At 41.4% G+C, this 22,429-nt stretch overlaps 1 protein-coding gene across 3 annotated transcripts in view; it reads right to left on the bottom strand.

Annotated features, from left to right (window-relative positions):
- LOC144692526 (xenotropic and polytropic retrovirus receptor 1 homolog) overlaps positions 1 to 22,429 on the bottom strand; it is a 337,603-nt gene that overhangs the window by 32,311 nt on the left and 282,863 nt on the right. Inside the window, exon 12 of one of the 3 annotated variants that reach the window (XM_078561492.1) lies at positions 5,728 to 5,779. The exons of the other annotated variants lie outside the window; for them this stretch is intronic. Coding sequence (XP_078417618.1) covers positions 5,728 to 5,779 — 52 coding nt within the window. The remainder of the gene's footprint in view (positions 1 to 5,727; positions 5,780 to 22,429) is intronic. 3 annotated transcript variants of the gene reach the window in all.

The raw sequence follows: 22,429 nt of genomic DNA on the forward strand, positions 1-22,429 counted from the left end.
CACTAGAGCTGTACCTTGAGTATCCTGCCATCCATTTTTAATTAGCACTTTTCTTAGATAATATCACCACCTTCAACACCTCTTTGATCCTTTTGTCTGTGACATCTTTTGATTATCTGCTCCTATCACTGCTTGCTTATCACTACAACCACCCCACCCTCAACTTCTCTCTCCCCCCGCCCCCCACCTTAGACCAGCTTATATTTCACCTCTCTCCTAACTATACTTCAGTTCTGCCGAAGGGTCATGAGGACTCGAAACGTCAACTGTTTTCTTCTCCACCGATGCTGCCAGACCTGCTGAGTTTTTCCAGGTAATTCTGTTTTTGTTTTGGATTTCCAGCATCCGCAGTAGCTTTTAGCTTTTTGTTTTTATCCTTTGGGTAGATGTAAATAAGATATTTCCAATTGTGGAGGAGTTCAAAACTAAAGCCCATAAATATAGAATAAAAACAGAAAATGTTGAAATACTCAACAGGTCTGACAAAGTTTTCTTTATTGATTCATTCACAGGTTGTGGGTGTTGCTGGCTAGGCCAGCATTTATTGCCCATCCCTAATTGCCCTTGAGCTACCTTCCTTGAACCGCTGCAGTCCATAAGGTGTAGGTACACCCACAGTGCTGTTAGGGAAGGAGCTCCAGATTTTGACTCAGCGAAAGTGAAGGAATGGCGATATATTTCCAAGTCAGGATGGTGAGTGGCTTGAAGGGGAACTTGTAAGTGGTGATGTCCCCATGTATCTGCTGCCCTTATCCTTCTAGATGGTAGAGGTTGCCAGTTTGGAAGGTGCTGTCGAAGGAGCCTTGGTGAGTTGCTGCAGTGCATCTTGTAGATGGTATACACTGCTGCCACTGTACGTCAGTGGCAGAGGGAGTGATTGTTGAAGGCGCTAGATGAGGTGCCAAACATGCAGGCTGCTTTGTCCTGGATGGTGTCGAGCTTCTTGTGTGTTGTTGGAGTTGCATATCCAGGCAAGTGGAAAGTATTCCATCACATTCCAGACTTGTGCCTTGTAGATGGCAGATAGGCTTTGGGGACTCAGGAGGTGAGTTAGTCACCGCAGGATTCCCAGCCTCTGACCTCCTCTTGTAGCCACAGTATTTAAACAGCTGGTCCCATTCAGTTTCTGGTCAATGGCAACCCCTAGGATGTTGACAGTGGGGGATTCAGCAATGGTAATGCCATTGAATATCATGGGAAGATGGCTAAATTCTCTCTTGTTGAGACTGCCTGGCACTTGTGGGGCACAAATGTGACTTGCCACTTATCAGCCCAAGCCCGAATGTTGTCCAGGTCTTGCTGCGTATAGACACAGACTGCTTCAGTATCTGAAGAGTCATGAATGGTGCTGAACATTGCACAATCATCAGCAAACATCCCCATTTCTAACCCTATGATGGAGGGAAGGTCATTGATGAAGCAGCTGAAGTTGGTTGGGCCTAGGCCACTAGCCTGAGGAACTCCTGCAATGATGCCCAAGGACTGAAATGATTGACCACTAACAACCACAACCATCTTCCTTTGTGCTAGGTATTACTCCAACCAGTGGAGAGTTTTCCCCGATTTCCATTAACTCCAGTTTTGCCAGGGCTCCTTGATGCCACACTCAGTCAAATGCTGCCTTTATGTCAAGGACAGTCACTCTCACCTCATGTCTTGAGTTCAGCTCTTTTGTCCATGTTTGGATCAAGGCTGTAATGAGATCAGCAGCTGAGTGGTCCTGGCAGAACCCTAACTGAATGCCAGTGAGCAGGTTATTGGTATGTAAGTGCCGTTTGATAGCACTGTTGTTGGCCCTTTCGTCACTATGCTGATGGTCAAGAATAGACTGATGGGGCGGTAACTGGCCAGGTTGGATTTGTCCTGCTTTTTGCAGACAAGATATACCTGGAAAATTTTCTACATTGTTTCCTCATATTTCAGGCTGAGACTTTTCATCAAAACAATCTGAAAGGTTAACTCTGTTTCTCTCTCCACAGCTGCTGCCAGACCTGAGTATTTTCAGCATTTCCTACTTTTATTTCAGATTTCCTGCATCTGCAGTATTTTGCTTTTGACCACAAATATGATATAGTCATAAAGCAGTCAGGAGAATAGTTAGAATGTGGAACTTGCTATCACAAGAAGCAGTTGAGACAAATAGCATAGATGCATTTAAGGGAAAATTGGATAAGTGCATGAAGGAGACGGGAATAGAAAAATATGCATATAGGATGAGATAAAGTTAGGTGGGAGGAGGCTCATGTGGGGAATCGACAGTAGCATAAACCAGTTGGGCTGCATAGCTCCAATTTGTGCTGTGAACTCTATGAAATTATTCTTACTACAGTATTATTTGCAATGATATGAAGGATTACCCAAACCAATATCCTGTGCTATTTTCAACCATGCATCATAATGCTTGCAGAACTGTAAGACCTCTTCCTGGTATAAGCCTACAAATGTTTTTCAAATTACATTTTTGTTTGAATACGAGTGTGCATTATGTAGGACTGAATAGAATCATGTAACAATTCTAGAAAACTTCATTTTTTGCATTAAATGTTAACCCTTTCCAAACAATGAGGAACAAAACAACTTGGTCGAGTTGGAGCACTGTTGCTTAAGTTAAAAAGTTGGAAGTTCAGGCCCACGCCTGGAGTTTGAGCTCAGTGACGGCTCATACTGCACTACACTACTGAGGGATTGTAACACTGTCAAAAAGTGATGCCTGAGTATGAGCCATTAAACCAAGGTCCCACCTGGCTATTGTGGTGGCTCAGCTGGACATTAAGAGATGCAGAGATAAAAACAAAAAACTACTGCCGATGCTGGAAATCCAAAACAAAAACAGAATTACCTGGAAAAACTCAGCAGGTCTGGCAGCATCGGCGGAGAAGAAAAGAGTTGACGTTTCGAGTCCTCATGACCCTTCAGCAGAACGGACCCTTCTGCTGAAGGGTCATGAGGACTCGAAACGTCAAATCTTTTCTTCTCCGCTGATGCTGCCAGACCTGCTGAGTTTTTCCAGGTAATTCTGTTTTTGATTAAGAGATGCAGGGTCACTGTTCAAAGTGGGAGCCCTCCCAGTGTCCTAGTATTCCTCTCTTTTTAAACATAATTCATTCTTGATATGTGGGTGTCGTTAGTTGCTCCGCTGCATTTTTTTCTTTGTTTTGTCTGATTCAAATAAGCAGCTTTCTGAAACCAGCAACCATTAGTGAACTAGCTGGCTTTTTATGACACTTTTTGTTTTCAGTTTTTTTACTCTAATTGAATTCAAATTTTCAAAACTGCCAAAGTGGGATGTGAATATGCTTTCTCTGTTACCAACTGATTCACGAAAGTCCTTCAGAAACTTACCCTATGCCTATATGTCTCTTCAATCTTATAACCGACATGAATGACTCTGAAGTGGACCAGAAAGCTACTCAGTTGAATCAAATGCTATGAAGAAAAAAATGCAACAGTTCAAGGAGAAGGCCCACCACCACCTTAGGATATTTAGAATTGGTAATTTTAGCCTTGCCAATGACATGAAAATGAATTTAAAAAGGAACTTTCTATTGAAAATATCTTAAGAATTGCCAGCAGAGGGCAGCTTTAGGCAAGGTTAAAGCCAAAGTCTGTTATGAAACATTTCTGTGTATTTGTCTCTATGTAGTTAAAAGATGAAGCCATTTTGCAGAACAAAACCTAACACCAAATTGAAAGGATAAAAGTGTTCCATAAGTTGACAAAGAGTAAGAGCAAAACTTAAATTTTGATACAAGGATACAAAATAAGCCACAGTGATGAATCACTTTGATGTCAGGTAGAAAAAGAAGCAGGTTTTCTTCCCAATTAGCAGAGCAATAAAGGCAGAGAGTGAGAGGAGACAAACTATTGCTGAAAGTAAAGGAAACTAGGTAAAATTTGGAGAGCTTGGTGCAGTGAAACATCTTGTATTACTGCAATGAGTTAATGCAAAAACGTAAGTTCTTGAAGTGGGAACGATATGGTGGGTTTGAAGTACATGTACAGAATGCCCTGAAAGAAACTGACAGAACGCGCCTGATAAGTGAGAGAAACATAGTAAGGATTGGGGAAGGTATAAATCTAGATGCCATTACAGGTTTATCTCAGAGTCAGAAAACTAGATCACAGAAGATGAATTATTACTGACCAGATGGTCCAGCCTCACGAATAGTAAAAAGGTCATAATACTATTAAAAATGGTTATTAGTTTAAACAGAAATAACATTACTATTAGTTACAAACATAAACTACATGTGAGAAATAAGTGTTTTGAGGGATGCTGCCAGGTGAACATATTGGGGAGTCACAATTGTGCTGCAGTTGATTTTCTGTCCATTAACATTAACGGCAGACAACATACCTGCAAAGTTCTTCCTTGGCAGCATAGACTCAGATTAATCTGCATTCTACTCCTTAAAACTAAGTTTTGAACTAAGTTACATCATATAAAGCTGCAGCCAACTAAGCTGTAAAATGCATCATTAACCTGAGTGTTATAATACGGTGGAGTTTGCTTTGTTATCATGTGTGTGTTATACTAATGTGGAATCCACATTGTTAACCTGAGTTGAGTTACACTAAGATGGAGTCTACTTCGTTATTCTGAGTCTGTCAAACTAAGATGGAATCTGCTTCGTTATCCTGCGTGTGTTAACCTAAATTGGAGACTGCTTCGTTATCCTGAGTGTGTTAATCTAAATTGGAGTCTGTATCGTTATCCTGAGTGTGTTAATCTAAATTGGAGTCTGTATCGTTAACCTGAGTGTGTTAATCTAAATTGGAGACTGCTTCGTTAACCTGAGTGTGCTACACCAAGTTGACCCTGACTCTGCATGGAATACGGATTTCCAATCTTGATGAGGGTTTGGGTCCGCTAGACAGGTGTATAATTCTCCTGCGCATAAAAAAATTCTGCTGTCCGACCACAGCATTAACAATAACTTGCTTTACTGCCTTAAATCTAATAAAGTGTCCCATGGCTCTTTATAAGAGTACAAATACTGACACTGAACCAAAGATGATGTTAGGGCAGTTGACCAAACATTTGGTCAAAGTAGTAGGTTTTAGGAAGCATCTTAAATGAGGACAGCGAGGTAGAGAGGTTAAGAGGTTTGGAACCTCATCATTAAACCTGCCCCATCAGAAAAACCACACCACAATGAGTCAGTGCCTTGCATTAGATGTGTCAGCCTTGACTCTGTGGGTGACACTATTGCTCAAGTCTCACAACAGAAACTTACTTGTCCTGACACTAGTGCAGTATTGAGGGAGTGCTGCACTGTGGGAGGTGCCATCTTTCAAATGAGACTTTAAAGTAGGCCCAGGCTGCTCTCTCAGGTGAAAGAACCCTGACCAGCATGCTTTCCATGACGATTCACTTCATTTCTGTTGGTGGAATTTTGCCAGCTGCAAACTACCTGCTTCACTGGTCTAAACCATGGCAGTCACTGCATTTGAAAGCAACTCACTGGGTGTGAAGTGCACTGAAACATTTGAGAATTGAATAAATGAACCAAATCAAAATCACTGGAGCAAAGCATACCCAAACAATCAAGTGACTCCCTATCCCTACAAAGATGGAATTCTCCAGAATAAATACTAACATCTTAAAGGATAGTGAAATATCACCAGGTAATGCTAATCTCAAATTAATCCCAATAATCTGTTTCTAGTCAAGATGCAGGTAAAAATATTTACTTTTGTAAGTTAGAAAAAACACATTTACAATACCTGACCACAAATAGCTTCCCATTAGGCACTTGAGGATCTGGCAGAACAGCGGCTGAAAAAAAATTTCTGTAATTCTAAAAGCCATAGAAGTGTGGCTAAAACATCAGATCTTAAGTGTGTGGCTCTCAAACTTTATTAAAGGACTATCTGCCAACAACCTAATTCTCATTTTCTCTTTCAAATCAATCAGGGTAGGTGGGATACAGCTAGTTAAGAAAGCAGGAGTTAATCATTATTCGAGCTAAATGTGATGATAAATGGGAACGTATCCTGAAATGCTACAAAATGTTGGGAAGCCTCTATTAAATATCAGGATATTGCTAACCGAGATGATATAACTTCTTCCATCTGGACGGTAATGGATCCCAGCTTGATTCCTAAATCACTCATGGGTTGAAGACAACTCAAGTTACACAGGTGAAGTAGGGGATTATAAATTGAGCCTACTTTACAATGCTGTTTAATAATTGTATCACTGACTCTTTGCAGTAAATTTCTCAATTGAACTCTCCCAGTGTGGAGATAGTGTTGGAGGCTTTGCATTAGGAGTGTGCAGTTGGGAAATATGTCCTGATAGGGACATTAAAATACCCAAGACTGTGGATGGTATAATTTGTCAAGTAACTTTAATTACCCTTATTATTGTGGTAAGTGCATCTATGCAACATGTAAAAAAGAGACACCAAGTGTGAACAGTTAACAAAATGGTAACCATAGTTTTGCAAATATATGACAATTCTAGTAAAAAAGTTGCTTATACCGAAAAAAAGCAAGTCCATTGCTAATTGCAATCTTTGTCCAATAGTTCATTTGCTCTGTTTTTACATCTAGGTCTAGGTCAACCTGCGTGGCACCAGGCAGAAAACCTATGCTCAGGCCTGCCCATTCGTACAGTCCCCACCGCTTCAGCCAAGTTTCTGCAAATCATCATTTGCCCGTTGTACATAGTGGCTGGTATTGACACTTCCAGCGAGCAACATTTTTGCTGCTATCATGGTGTGAAACTAGAATGGGACATGCTACAGGCATTAACGCAATAGGTGATATTACAAGAAAAAAATAATCCGCCTGTGTTGTCCTAAACAACGCATCACGCAGGCATATAAGAAAGAATTGAATTCCAACTCAGTGACTTCCCTTATTGCTTGTTTTCATTGCTCCAATGAGAAAGTACTTCTGTTGCTACTTAAAACAAAGGTTCACTGTTTGATTCTTATTTGCCACATTATTGTCGCTTCATTCATGTTAAATTGAGTCCAATGATGGTTCGACTGCCTACCGTAAATATTTAATGTTATCTTTACCGGTACTGGCAAAACCTCGATAAGCTCCCCTTTAAAATTCTTTGGTGGACAGCTGATAAAAATTAGGCTGCGGATTTTTATGATGCGTCTGCAGCTTATCCCCCATCTTCTGTTTCCAATTCAAGCTTAGGTAAGTAGGAGTGTTTGTTTTACAGTCTCCACTACTTTTAGCAAGATCCGGAGAGGAGGGAAAATATAAAAATTAAAACAGGCATCAATTTTTCATGTGTACTTCACTTATACAATATCAGTGATAATTCTGAAAACTGCTGCTTTTTCCCAAAACTGCTGTCTCTACCTCAGTCCTACTAGCATTCAGAAGAGGAGTTCTGTGCCCAATTGGACATCTATGCCAGGTCATCAGGTGGTAGAGGGATTGTTTTGTGAACTGGAAGTCATTCACGGCCCTCTCACTCTCTCCTTATTTGTTATGGCAGCCTAAAACTGTAAGTTTAATAACATCCAAACACTGCCACATTCACCAGCAGACTCTGCTGCTACATATAGCTATGGTCCTGTTGGCAGGCCTTTTCATCTGTCCTTGTGCCGCCTCCTCATACCTAGTGTCAGTCTAACAGCTTCGCAATTGCCTTTCTCAAAATGGCAGGTTAGCTTCCAATTTTGGCTCACCTTTTGTAATATCAGAGACTGGCGTGAAGAGGTTGGATTGTCAACCAATTGTCGTTGCCTTGTATTTTGCGTAGTTGGGTGGGGGGTGGGTGGGCGCTGTCCACCCCATTTCTGACCATAAAATCAAACCCTATGACCAGCAACTTCTGAGTTGACAATGCAAATGGAAATGGAGTGACTACCCATGTTAAGCAATAACCTGCATCTATATTGCACTTTTAATGAAGTAAAACACCCCAAGCTGCTTTATCAACCAAAATTTGACACGAAGCCACATAAGGAGATATTAGGATAAGTGACCAAAAGCTTGGTCAAAGAGGTAGATTTGAAGGAACGACTTAAAGGAGAAAAGGCAGAAAGAGAGACAGAGATGTCTGAGGAGGAAATTCTGTACATTTTAAGCAGTGAGGAGTGTACTGCTAAGCAGTGTACAAAAAATGGCTTCAGTGAGTGAATGTCCCATATGATGCTATGCAAAGCCATAAAGACCTTAAGTTTCCAGATGTGCTGAGCTTCCTGATCTCACTGGAACAGGGCAGGGTACATCATCATGTTTCAACATCCTGCATTAGGAAACGAGTGGCTTTTGAAGCTAACACTGCCTGTGAAATGGAAGCCCAGCAAAAATCAATACCTTCAGGAGAGACAGGGAGAAAAATGGTGGAGAAATATATGCAGTGGGGTAGTTGCCATTTGATTCCTTTCCTATCATCCAATGAGAAAGGGCTTAAGTTTATATAAAATTCCTTTCTTTTGAAATAAAAACCACTCTTTGGTAACTTTTCCATAGGTAAGTGGCAGTTCTTCACTTTGTCAACCCTTCCAATAACACACTCCTAAAATGAGAGACTTGCCATAATGCAGGGTAAGTATGTCAAACCCAACTACCACTTTGCAATACTGCAGTGGGAATCACAACACACCTCTCAAAGGGACAGGAGTAGGCCATTCAGCCTCTCAAGTTGGTTTTGCCATTCAATCAGGTCATGACTGATCTTTATCTCATGGTTCTTCACTGACTGATTCAAATACCATCAATAACCAAGCAATAGGAAAAGTGCAATAAAAACAGAAAATGCTTGAACAACTCAGCCAGACCTAAGATGAGTTTTTCCAGCATTTTCTGTTTTTATTTCAGGTTTCCAGCACCCGCAGTATTTTATTTTTATCTTAATGGTAAAAGTTGCCTTTTCTCATTCATGAAAAGAACATAGGAATGTACACAATTGGAAATGTGTCCATTGTCATTCATCTGGCCAGTCTGTTCCTATATATTACATCTCATGACACCTCTCATAACCCTTTACCAAATGCTTTCTCAGGTACTCATCCAAATCTCTTTTCTGATGCTTTAGGCTGTTTTTCCTACATTCACAACCTTCTTGGTAAATGTATGAACAGTGGAATAATGCTATTAGCCAATTTCAGATTTAGATGGGTAACTGCAGCAAAAAAAACATTGATAGAGCAGTATGGTGATTTATAAAACCTCAGTCTCTCTCTCTCCATGCCGAGTTTGACTAAGGACAGTTCCACGAGTTGGTTACTCCCTTTACCTCAACCAAGTAACCATTCATGTGACCCTGGAAAGGGTGTGGGCAATATTACAGCCAAGATCTTACTCACCTAAAGCACAAGCATGCATGCCTTCAGGCCAGGGCTGCTGGATAGCATTCAGGAGTGGAAAATTTGGTTGACTTCTACAGCCCCAGTCCAAGACTCCAACTGTGGTGCCCCTAACTGCTGCTGACAATGCTTGCAATAGGATATGGTTACAAGTGACCACCAGGCCCCACAGTCTAATGCAAATATCAGATACAGTTGCTGAGTGGCCATTTACAACAAACAACTCTGGGTGGACCTTCTATGAATTTAGTTTGGAGCATGTAAGCCAACTGGAGAACAAATTAATGTTAAGTGTCATGAAGAGATATTAATATGTATAATGTTACTGGAAATTATTTTTTAAAATTGGAATTGTAGTAAGGTCTGTGTCTATGTGTGTGGCTTAATTGGATTATAGACAGCTAGTCTGGGTGCTTTGATGTACAGTAGTTTGAGATGTTAATTAGATAAACGTAAATAGTTAAAAGGTAAAGAGTACATTTGCATTTGTTGAAGAAACCATTCAAAAGAATGGGTAAAATCTTGCACCTAGCTGACAGACACCAAGCAATGTATTTATATTACTAATAAAATTGGTGGAATGAAAGGATTATTGTTAGGAGAGATAAAATTAAAAAACCTAGGATACACTGGAAAATTTACATTCAAAGGGGAAGTGAGGTATAAACAGAAAGGAGTTGGTCTGTATAGGCCAGAGACACTTAAGTTCTAACCAGCCTGTAAGCCTACAACTGTGTCTGCAAAGGAACCAAATTGCAAGGGACCTCATTTTGATTTCGTAAGGACAAATGCACTTTGCCTGGTGTCTGTTTAAAGTCTATGGGCAGGAATTTCCCCCCATTGGGGGCGAAGCTGAAGGGCAGGCGTGCACATGCGCGCTTCCGATCGGCACTCCCGTTGGGGGCGCGGTGCCATTTTATGTCGGCGAGCCAATTAAGGCCCGCCCAGCATGATGTCTGCACAGAAGCACTATGCGCTCCCTGTGTAGGCAGGGGGTGATCCCAAAATCGAGAATGCGTTCTTTCGCGCATGCGCACGAAAGAGCACACTCATCTCCCTGAGGCTAAGTGCTGGCTCAAGGAGATTGGCTTTAAATGTAGAAAAGCTAAAAATAGAAAAGTAAAATTTCCCTGACATGTCCCTCCCTCAAGTGACACTGTCACATGAGTTGGGACATGTCCATAATTTTTACAAGAGCTTAATTAAAAATTTTTTAAAAACCTGCATGAAACCTCATCCGGCCCGTGGATGAGGTTTCATGCTTTTTCTAATTCCCGCCGGGGCTCCTGGCCTGCCCGCCAACCTTAAGGTTGAACGAGCAGGTCCATTAATTAGTTTAATTACTCTGTCATTGGCTTCAATTGCCATTGACAAGTCGGTGGGCGCGCAGCTGATTTTGCTGTGCGCCCGCCTACTGGAAAATTTAAATGGGGAATGGTGACATCGGGAGTTACGTCTGATGTCACCGTGTCGGCGAGCGGGCCCCACCCCCCCGATAGGAAAATCCTGCCCTATGGGTTATTGTTGCCTTGGTGAAGATTTACCTGGGAGTAATTAATTTGGGGATTTGTTTAAAAGTTATTATGGTAGTAATTTGTAGATGTGTGTGTGTTTAATTTGTTGTTAAATTGATAAATGTTTAATGTACTTTTATATTTAAAAGAACCTCTTGCGGCTTGGTGGTTTTATTCCTGATTTCAGAGCTGCATCTCAAACATACCAATTGGAAATAGAGGTTATGACAGTTGTTCAAGTTTCCCTCTGGGATTTAAACAACTCAGCCTTTACCAACTGCTGTGTCATAACATAAGTGAACACTTTCATTGAAAATGTCCTTTTCCCCCCCTCTTTTTGCTTAAATCAATGATTGAACACGTATGCATAAGTAAAGCTTTAAATGCTAAATGTTCATTGAGGCAGATGCCTGGTCATGGTATTGAACCCTTGTTTTTGTCACTTCATCTCATATTATTAACTCTGTTCCACGCCATGTCCTACTTTTTTTTATATTCATTCTCAGCATGTAGGTTTCATTAGCATAGCCAACGTTTATTGCCCATCCCTAGATGCCCTGTGCAGGTAATGGTAGGCTTTCTTTTTGAACCGCTGCATCAGGTTTGATACAACCGAGTGGTTTGCTAGGCTCTTTCAGAGGGCAGCCAAGAAAATATATTGTTTAAACTAAGATTTGAATTCACATTATTGGAATTTATAGTCCAGGACTACTGGTCTTATTAAAAAGAATTTCATTCATGGGGGGATGTGGGCATCGCTGGCTAAGCCAGCATTTATTGCACATCCCTAACTGCCCTTGAGAAGGTGGCGATGAGCTGCCTTCTTAAACCATTGCAGTCCATGTGGTGTAGGTACACCCACAGTGCTGTTAAGGAGGGAGTTCCAGGATTTTGACCCAGCGCAATGAAGGAATGGTGATATAGTTCCAAGTCCAGATGGTGTGTGGCTTGGAGGGGAACTTCCAGGCGGTGGTGTTCCTTCTAGATGGCAGTGGTCTTGGGTTTGGAAGGTGCTGCCTAAAGTATCTTGATGTTCCTGCAGTACATCTTGTAGATGGTACACACTTCTGCAACTGTGCATTGGTGGTGGAGGGAGTGAATGTTTGTGGATGGAGTGCCAATCAAGCAGGTTGCATTGTTCTGTCGATATTTTTGAGTGTTGTTGGAGCTGCACTCATCCAGGCAAGTGGAGAGTATTCTATCAAACTCCTGACTTGTGCCTTGTAGATGGTGGACAGGCTTTGGGGAGTCAGGAGGTGAGTTATTTACTGCAGGATTCCTAGCCTTTGACCTGCTCTTGTAGCCACAGTATTTATATGGTTAGGCCAGTTCAGTTTCTGGTCAATGGTAACCCCTAGGATGTCGATAGGGGTCCCATAACATGATCAATAGACTAACATAACCACTTTGAAAATCTATCTTACTTTTGCAACCCTGATCCCATAAGGCCTCTGAAACCTATTCTATCACAATGCCCAAGCCTGAGCCATCTGGCCCTCTGACCTGTTGTGCATCCCTTTTCCCACCCCCTAAATGCTCCACCAGCAGTGGCAGATCTGTAATTACTATTAATTAGTTATTAACAATTAACTGTGGATTATAATTATTGTAGGAAGTAAACTTTTCAGGAATATCGCAAGAGGTAATTGTAAGGTAGCTCGGTCCTACTCCCCCTTAAGTCCCTTGTTGGCACTGTTAGTTAGTCTTGCTCCTAAACCTTTCAGTTTGAGATTTTTTTCCGTTCTAACCTGCTGTAAGTGCAAGCTTATAAAACTTACGGGACCTTAGTGATTTATGGTACCACAGTCTTATTTCCTTAACCAATGAGAACTGAATGAGAAATTAGCAGAAGAATGACTAAAGGAAGTCAATAAACCAGCTATACAAAGAGAAATAAGATGGGGGAAAGAAATATCGGATTGAGAGAGAAAAAGAGACTGAAAGGAAAAGTAACAACACAACGTAAATTTTTAAAATTGAACATTTTAAAACATCTCCAGCAGCAATTTACAGGAATGAGATTGAACGGATTAAATTATTTCCTTTCCAAGCTAGAGAGTTTGAATGGCATTACATTAACAATGATCACATTGTTAAAAGAATAAGTATGCTTTTACGATGGCCTTTGACCCAGAAGCAGTACAGTATAGGGGGATTGGGGAGATGGTGGTGTAGTGGTAATGCCACTGATAATAATCCAGAGGCCCAGACTAATGCTCTGGGGACACAGGTTCAAATCCCACCATGTCAGCTGGTGAAATTTAAATTCAATTAATGAATCTGGAATTGAAAGCTGTTCTCAGTAATGTCAACCTTGACAACTATAATTACTTCTTCTAAAAATCCAGCTGGTTTCCTAATATTCATCCCATCCAGTCTGGCCTAAATGCGACTCCAGATCCACAGTAATGCAGTTGGCTCTTAACTGTCCTTTGAAATGGCCTAGCAAGCTACTCAGTTCAAGGGATGGGAACAAAAACTGGCCTTGCCAGCGATGCCACATCCCATGAAAGAATAAAGAAAAAAGTAAGGAAAATTTGTAATTTCTTTAAAAAGTCTGTGGAATTGCATTTCTTTTTAAGAACATTTAAAAATGACTTTTAAGAGTTTGCATAAATTGTAAAGGAATTTGTAATTATCTTCGATAATAAGAAATACTGGTCCACGTGACCTAGCAACTCTTGACTGGAAGCAGCCCTACAGGAAGATAGTTAAAAAAGCCGTGCGGCTGGCAGACAGAAAGGGGAGCTACAGGGTAAAGGCGATCAGCGCACAGATGTAGACACAAAGAGAAAACGGCCACAAAGAGGCAGAAACAGAGGAGCACAGAGAATTCTTGTGAGGAGAAGCAGCAAATCATTCTCAGGAAGAGGTCAGTTTTTCTGTTTGGCAGAAAAGGAGGCAGGAGCTCTTGAAGGTACTGTGCGAGCTGGCTAAAATGGTCTAAAGTGGAAAGCTGTGTGAATAGCTCAGAGATGCTAAAGAGCTGGGTGTTTTCCCAGAAGCGGCCAAACTGTGAACTGGGGCGTTATTGGCTGGTCAGTTGAAAAGGAACTCTTGAAAGCTACACCATTAGGACTGTTGTGACCCGAGGGAGTGAGGGTTCATAGATGTGTGCATTGCTGATGATAATCGAACCCATGAAACTTGAAGGTAAAAGATGTTGTCGGCTGGGCCTCCTGACCTACCCTGCGTGAATAAAGACCAGAATGTTGTGGAACTATATAGCTACATAGTGTCACGCTTGTGCGGAGATTGATGCAAATACTTGTGGTTGCATAAGACGTATCTTTATTTTATCAACTGTTTAAAGTTTACCTTTTTTTGAAGTATCATTTGCCTGTTAATTCATGTGTAATTTGTATTGGTTCTGATTCATGTTAAAGTAAAAGTGAGATTGTGTTGGTAATTTCTTCATTTGAGGGTCATCTGGTAAATTTGGCTATTTTGGTTTATGATTCCCTCACAGAATCCTAAACAATCTTAATTATTGGACTTAACTTTCTGCGGTGAGCTTAATAGTAAACGAATGTGGAAATTCAGCAAATTCTTAATAACTGGGAAACAAACAATGATGCAGTATAAACAAACCAGCAAGTTTTGGACATTCAGAACTCATGCATCTCCTACTCACCTGAACTTGTTGACCAGTTTGCGCATTAGCAGCAGCATGTGTTATTCACATGCTGCTATTTCCCAGTAAGAGCCAGCCCATTATTGCCATCTATTACTGAAGAATGTTGCTTGCTAGCGGTAAGACGATGAAGGACCCATTTAATGGTTACTTCAATCCAGTCAGCATTACTATTTTAAATCAGAAACACTGTTCTGACAGATGTGACAAAATTTGTTTAACAGCTGGAAGGGTTCAAGTCCACAAATGCTAATGGATGATGACAAATCAGCACTTGGTCGGGAACATACACTACATTCCGTAAACCATTCTAGTTGAATAAGTGTTATTAGATCAATAACAATAGGCTTGAAAACATGGCCCATTAGGGAAATGCAGTGCATCAGGTTTCAAGACACTGGAACAAACTGACAAGTCATGCAATAGGACATCAGACCCACTGCTTCATTTTCATTTTCCAAAGGCAAGTTCCAACAGATTAACTCTCAGTGATTTATTATTTTCAACTCAACCAGACAGATCCAAGAATAAGAGCTTGTTAAGATGGAATTAAACCAGATGATGTTGCATGCCTGCTCTTTGCTGTTTATAAGGGCAGTAGATATGAAATATTTGGTTCTCATTACAGTTCATAAACTTTATATGATCAAGAGGGAGAGAAGTATAACTAGGAGTTTACGCTCTTTCTTTCAGTCGTTTGGTATTACAGAGTTTGAGTATTGCTGAAAAAAGAGATATGTCTAAGCTTTTCATCTTGCACTCATCAGGACACTCAATATAAGGGGGGGAACAACAATATATACTGTATGTGAGGAGAGTGCTGATTGGTTGGCAGGTAGCGTTTCCATGAAGAATGCACCACTGATGGTGACTGACAGTTAACTGCCAAGCATCGTCTGAAATTTAAACTAGGCAGCCTGACCCCGATTGGTCAAGGCATTGCCCTGAGGAAAGAGTCAGCGAATGGCTGTCACTGATTTGTTTAGTTGAAACAGGTGTAATGTATGTACATGTTCTTTCTGTCTGCAAAGAACAGGGCGCTGTGTAATAATATATGTAGCTTTTAGTGCTTGCAAATGCACCACATTGCGAGCCCGGCTGACAATCTTAAATTAATTGTCAGTGTAATTCTTAGCACGTCGAGGATTATTTAGCAAATGTTGTCGAATTGCAGAATCACATGTAATGTTGGGCACTGTGTTTTGAGTTTGGCAAGCACAAGCTAGTTGGGTGCGGTCTGTACCCTGCCCATTATGAACAGCAGCTGGGACATGCTGTTTGATATGATCTGCCAGTCTTTGGGACGTACGGCCTACATATCCAGCATCACATTGGCCCTGAAAATCATATACCACATTACTCATTTGTATGAGACAGAACGTCTTTTTAGCTTGACGGCAGCATACTGTTAGTGGTGAATACCACTTGTGTTCCTACTGCATAGTAGCAACGTGAAACAGCTAGCTTCACCTGTTGCCAATTTTTTGCGATATCTTATCCTTTCAGGGTAATCTGAGGTAGACTGGGCACTTTTTAGGGCCAAAAGTGACGGCCTTAGGCCCATTCATGAGTTTGCGTGATATACAGTGTGAAATGATCTGATCAGGGTAGCCATTATCCTGCAGGGTGCCTTTGATGTGCCCTATTTCAGCACCAAGATGGCATGGTGAGCAAATGGCTTGGGCCCTATTTACAAAGTTGTCGGTAAAACCAATCTTTTAGCATGTGGAACTTTAAGAATCCCAACACGTATATTGACTAGTGAAAGTAGGTTTTTGCGGTAGACCATGGTAGAGAACCCCCTGGCAGATTTCTCAACTAGTACGTCAAGGAAGGGGAATTTACTGGGGAATTTACTTGACTGTTCCATTTCATAGGCGAATTTGAGTGAAGGATGGAGCCCATTACATGTTACATGCAGCTGCGCATTTAAATATAGCGAATGTATCATCCACATATCGGAAATATGCAAGAGGTAGGAGGTTAGGTGTCATTCCATTGAGGACCCGTTTCTCATGGAACCCACCAAAGATGTTTGTGAGAGTTGGGCCTGGAAGAGATCCCATGGCAACACCATCTATTTGGGCATACGAGGTGTCATTAAAACTGAACTCAATGCTTACTGGACTTGTGTAAGAGCAATGAGCTACCATGTGATATATATTACAGGGTTCGTCCTCACTGTTCGCTATATTTGCTGCCCATGGGCTGCCTAAGCCACACAAAAGTGATGTCCCACTACACCCCATCTTATCTATGACCTATTCTGCGTAACATGAATCGGCCAAATGGTTCAGCGAATTGTTACAACCAGTTTTGACCAAGTTTTCCACATACATGAAGGATTCCTTCACATTTGCAAAGGTCATACAGGACTTGCATATCGATAGCAATGCTGTGCCCTTGTGCTTATTTGACATTGTTAGCCTATTCACCAATGTTTCACTTAAGGAAGCCATAGATATTTGCGCTGCAGCGCTATATCATGGCGATCTACATCCGCCGCCATTGAATGAATCAGTATTCATTGAACTTATGAACTCGGCAACTCGCGCAGTTGAGTTCAGTGGAACCATTGTTCTTCCCAATTTACATAAATGATTTAGACTCAGGAATTGAGAGTGCAACCAAAATTTGTAGATGTCACCAATTGGGGAATATTGTTAGTACTGAGGAAGAATGTGACAAGATACAAGAAAACATTAATAGGCTTGCAAAATGAACTGTAAATGGAAAATGGATTTCAATTTCATCAAGTGTGAAGTGGTGCATTTTGGTAGGTGGGATAAGGAGGCCACCTACACCTGAGTATCTACCTATAGCAGGTTTCTCCTACCGTTTAGTAAGCATGCAGTCCTGTGTTGCAGTTTCATCAGGTTGGCACCTCATTTGTAGGTGTGCCTGGCGGTGCTTCTGGCATGCTCTCCTACACTCCTTATTGGTTGGTCCCCTGGCTTAATGGTAATAATAGAGTGAGGGATATACCAGGCTATGAGTTTACAGATTGTGGTTGAATACAATTCTGCTGCAGCTGATGGCCTACAGCGTCTCATGGGTGCCCAAAGTTGGAGCTACTAGCTAGGTGTGTTCTGAACATATCCCATTTGGCGTGACACAACAGGATGGAGCATGTCCTCAGTGTGATGATGGAATATCGTTTCCACTCCTATCAATTTTTGCGTATATATTTCTTACAATGTTACCATCACACTGTGGAACATGTTCATTCAAGGATAAAGCAGGATTTTGATTAAAATCGTCATTTATAATATTCAGAAAACACTGAGCCGAACTGAAACTCATAAACCAACCGATTAAGTTAATATTTTGTGGGAGGGATATTAGTTGATTTTTCTACAGGACTGTAGCTAACAAATGAAAATATGTTTCATTACACAAAATCAGTACAGTAATGCTATGCACTTTTTGAAAAAACTCAATTGCTGTTTGTTTTGATGTGGAAACTCGCATGATATCCAGAAACGTCTATAAATTTAATCAGACAACAATCGTCTGTATGCATCTATTTTTGACTTGCTGAGAGAATTTATTATGTAGGGTATTGATAAATTATTTTAGCACTGGTAAATAGAATGGCTGGACTTCAGTCTGAATCCTAGATCCAACCCCATTCTTCTCTGTTCTTTCTGTACATATAGCCCCAAGTACTGAAAGAGGATGGTAATTCCTCAGCTAAAGAAAGATGTCCTATGTTGAGTTTACTTTTATATCTAAAATATTCCACCTTAGACTTCATCCTTATAACCAATCTTATTTCCAGTTAGTCAGTGAGATGGTAAAGTCAATGGCATTGGGCAAATACTTATACGGTACTTGCTACTTATTATTTCTAATAGGTTCTGACTGCTTTTTGAGTTGTTCTTTCTTACCATGTTTTGTGTTATGTAACTAGAACATATTTTTCACTTTCCCACTCTCCTGAAGGTGCTGACACTGACTGGAGTACAGTTCCACGGGCCCCACTGCCCTCCTCTCCTAAATGTGCTGACTCTCACCAGGGTACAGTTCCACTGACCCCACTCCCTTCCCCTCCTGAAGTTGCTGACTCTCACTGGGGTACAGCTCCACTGACCCCACTCCCTTCCCCTCCTGAAGGTGCTGACTCTCACTGGGGTACAATTCCATGGGCCCCACTCCCCTGAAGGTGCTGACTCTCACTGGGGTACAGTTCCATGGACCCCACTCCCCTCCTTTCCTGAAGGTACTGACTCTCACTGGGGCACAGTTCCATGGATCCTTCTCCCCTCCTCTCCTGAAGGTGGAAAGTGTAAAGAGTAGGTTAAAGAGCGGGAATACTAGAGTAGTTAGTTAATAAATAAACTACAATAGCAATGGCAGGATGGGTGTTGTGTTGCTACTGCAGCATAATCCAGCGCGAACACCAAAGGCGAATACCAAGGTGATCCAGAGCGAATACTTCTGTACTGTGTGCCACTCGAGGAACTTTGGATCCGAGATGAGGAGCTGGAGTCCAAGCTGCAGACATTACGCCACATCAGGGAGGGGGAAAGTTACCTGGAGACTTTGCTCCAGGAGGCGGTCACACCCCACAGGTTAGGTAATTCAAATTTAGGCTGTGCTCAGGGACAGGAGGGTGTGACTGCAGGTGAGGCAGGGGGTAGCATTTGAGGAACCTCAGCCTCTGCAAATGTCCAACGGCAACAAGGTTCTTGCAAGCTGTGTGGACGAGAGCAGGGACTGCAGGGGGGGATGAACAAACTGACCATGGCACTGTGGTACAGGGAGCCATTCAAGCGGAGGGAGGAAATAGGAATGTAGTAGTGGTAGGGGACAGTATAATTAGGGGGATAGATATTGAGTCCCCAAGGCTGTGTTGTCTGTCCGGTGCCAGCGTTAAGGACATCTCCTCAGGGCTGGAGAGGAACTTGGAGTGGAGAGGAGGGATCCAGTTGTCGTTGTCCATGTTGGTACCAACAACATTGATAGGACTAGGAAGGGGCTAAGTTAAAGGGCAGAATCTCCAAGGTAATAATTCGGGATTACTACCTGAGCCATGGACAAACTAGCATAGGGTAAGAAAAATCAAGGAGTTGAATGCGTGGCTCAAAGGTTGGTGTGAGAGGAATGGGTTTCAGTTCATGGAGCACTGGCACCAGTAGTGGGGTAGAAGGGAGCTGTTCCAGTGGGACAGGCTTCACTGGAACTGTGCTGCAACCAGTGTCCTGGCGAATCAAATAACTAGGGCTGTAGAGAGGGCTTTAAACAAAATAGAGAGGGGAGGGTTCTGGTGAGGGGATACATAAGCTTAAAAAGCAAAAGGATATGGCAGCTTTTTAGGGAAGCTATTTAGGTAATGATACCCAGAGTGTGACAGGAAGGGACAGAGTGTACAAACATAAAAAAACAGCAGCAAATAGGCTCAAAGGGAGAAAAATTGGTAAAAAGGCTGAATTAATGGCTCTTTACTTAAATGCACGTAGTATTCGTAACAAAATAAATGAATTAATGGCACAAATAGAGGTTAATGGGTATGATCTTATAGCCATTATGGAGGTGTGGTTACAAGGAGATCAAAGCTGGAAACTAAATATTTGGGGGTATGTGACTTTTCGAAAGGACAGGCAGGGAGGAAAGGGTGGTGGGGTAGCTTTGTTAGTACGGGATGGAATAAGTACTATAGCAAGAAATGATCTTGGATCGGAAAATGCAGAATCCATATGGGTGGTGGTAAGAAATAACAAGGAGAAGATGACACTGGTGGGAGTGGTCTATAGGCCTCCTAACAGTAGCTATACTGGAGGACAGAGAATAAATCAGGAGATAATGGAGGCATGTAAAAAAGACAGTATGTTAATCATGGATGACTTTAATCTTCATGTAGAATGGAAAAATCAAATTGGCAGAGGTAGCACTCAGAGTGTATGTGGGACAGTTTCTTAGAACAATATGTTGTGGATCCAACCAGTGATCGGGCTATTTTGGATCTGGTAATGTTTGATGAGGAAGGTTTCATAAATGATCTCAGAGTAAAAGATCCCCTCGGAAATAGTGACCATAACATGGTAGAATTTGGCATTCAGTTTGAGAGTGAGCAACTTGGGTCGGAAACAACTGTGCTAAATTTAAATGAGGTTAATTACAAAGATATGAGGGCAGAGTTGGCTGGAGTGGACTGGGAAAGGAGTTTAGCAGAAAAAATGGTTATTAAACAATGGCAGACGCTTAAGAAAATAGTTCATGACTCACAACAAAGATATATCTCAGTGAGGAAGAAGGATACTAGGAAGTGAGTAAACCAACCATGGTTAACCAAGGAAGTTGAGGATAGTATCAAATTGAAAGAAAAAAGGTACAATGTGGCAAAGATTGGTGGTAAGCCAGAGTATGGGAAAGTTTTTAAAACCAACAAAAGATGACCAAAAAAACAATAAAGAGCGAGAAAATAAACTTTGAGGGTAAACTAGCAAGTAATATAAAAACAGACAGTAAGAGCTTCTTTAAATTTATGAAAAGGAAGAGAGAGGCCAAAATGAACATAGTCCCCCTAGAGAATGAGGCTGGGAAAATAATAATGGGGAACCAGGAAATGGCAGGGGAGTTGAGTAAATACTTTGCATCAGTCTTCACGGTAGAAGATACTAATAGCATTGCAAAAATACTAAATAATCAAGGGGCAAATGACAGGGAGGAAATAAATATGATAAATATCACTAGAGAAAAAGTACTAGGGAAACTGATGGGGCTAAAGGCTTATAAGTCCCCTGGACCTGATGGGTTGCATCTAGGGTATTAAAGGAACTAGCTACAGAGATAGTGGATGCACTGGTGGTAATCTTCCAAGAATTCTTAGATTCTGGAAAAGTCCCAGAGGATTGGAAAGCTGCCAATGTAACATCCTTATTCAAAAAGGGAGGGAGACAAAAAACAGGTAACTATAGGCCAGTTAGCTTAACATCCGTCATTGGGAAAATGTTAGAGTCTATTATAAAGGATGTATTAGCAAATGCATAATATAATCAAGCAGAGTCAGTATGGCTTCACGAAAGGGAAATCATGCCTGACAAATTTATTAGAATTCTTTGAGGAGATAACAAGCAGAATAGATAAAGGGGAACCAGTAGATGTAATATATTTGGATTTCCAAAAGACATTCGATAAGGTACTCCACATAAGGCTACTTAAAAAGTTAAGAGCCCATGGTGTTGGGGATAGTATATTAGCGTGGATAGAGGATTGGCTCTAGAAGAGAAAAAAGCTAAAAGCAAAAATCTGCGGATGCTGGAAATCCAAAACAAAAACAAAAATACCTGGAAAAACTCAGCAGAAGTGAGAAATAGAAAAGAGAGAGTTGGGATAAAGGGGGCGTTTTCAGGATGGCAACCTGTAACAAGTGGAGTGCCACAGGGATCAGTGCTGGGGCCACAATTATTTACAATATATATTAATGACTTGGATGAAGGAAGTGAATGTACTATCGCCAAGCTTGTGGATGACACAAAAATAGGTGGGAAGGCAAGTGGTGAGGATGACACAAAAAGTCTACAGAGGGATATAGACAGATTAAGTGAGTGGGCAAATGGAATATAATGTGGGAAAATGTGAGGTTATGCACTTTGGCAGGAAGAATAGAGGAGCTGAATATTATTTAAATGGAGAAAGACTGCAGAAATCTGCGGCACAGTGGGATTTGGGAGTCCTCGTGCGCGAATCACAAAAAGCTAGCATACAAGTTCAGCAGGTAATAGGGAGGGCAAATGGAATGTTGGCCTTTATTTCAAAGGAAATGGAGTATAAAAATAGGGAAGTCTTGCTGAAACTATACAAGGCACTAGTTAGACCATACCTCGAATACTGTGAACAGTTTTGGTCCCCTTATCTAAGAAAAGATATAATGGCATTGGAGACAGTCCAGAGAAGGTTCACTAAGCTGATCCCAGGTATGGTGGGACTTTCTTATGAGGTGAGTTTGAGTAGGTTGGGCCTGTACTCGTTGGAGTTTAGAAGAATGAGAG

The sequence above is a fragment of the Cetorhinus maximus genome, chromosome 17, assembly GCF_964194155.1.
Source record: "Cetorhinus maximus chromosome 17, sCetMax3.hap1.1, whole genome shotgun sequence".
NCBI lineage: Eukaryota > Metazoa > Chordata > Chondrichthyes > Lamniformes > Cetorhinidae > Cetorhinus > Cetorhinus maximus.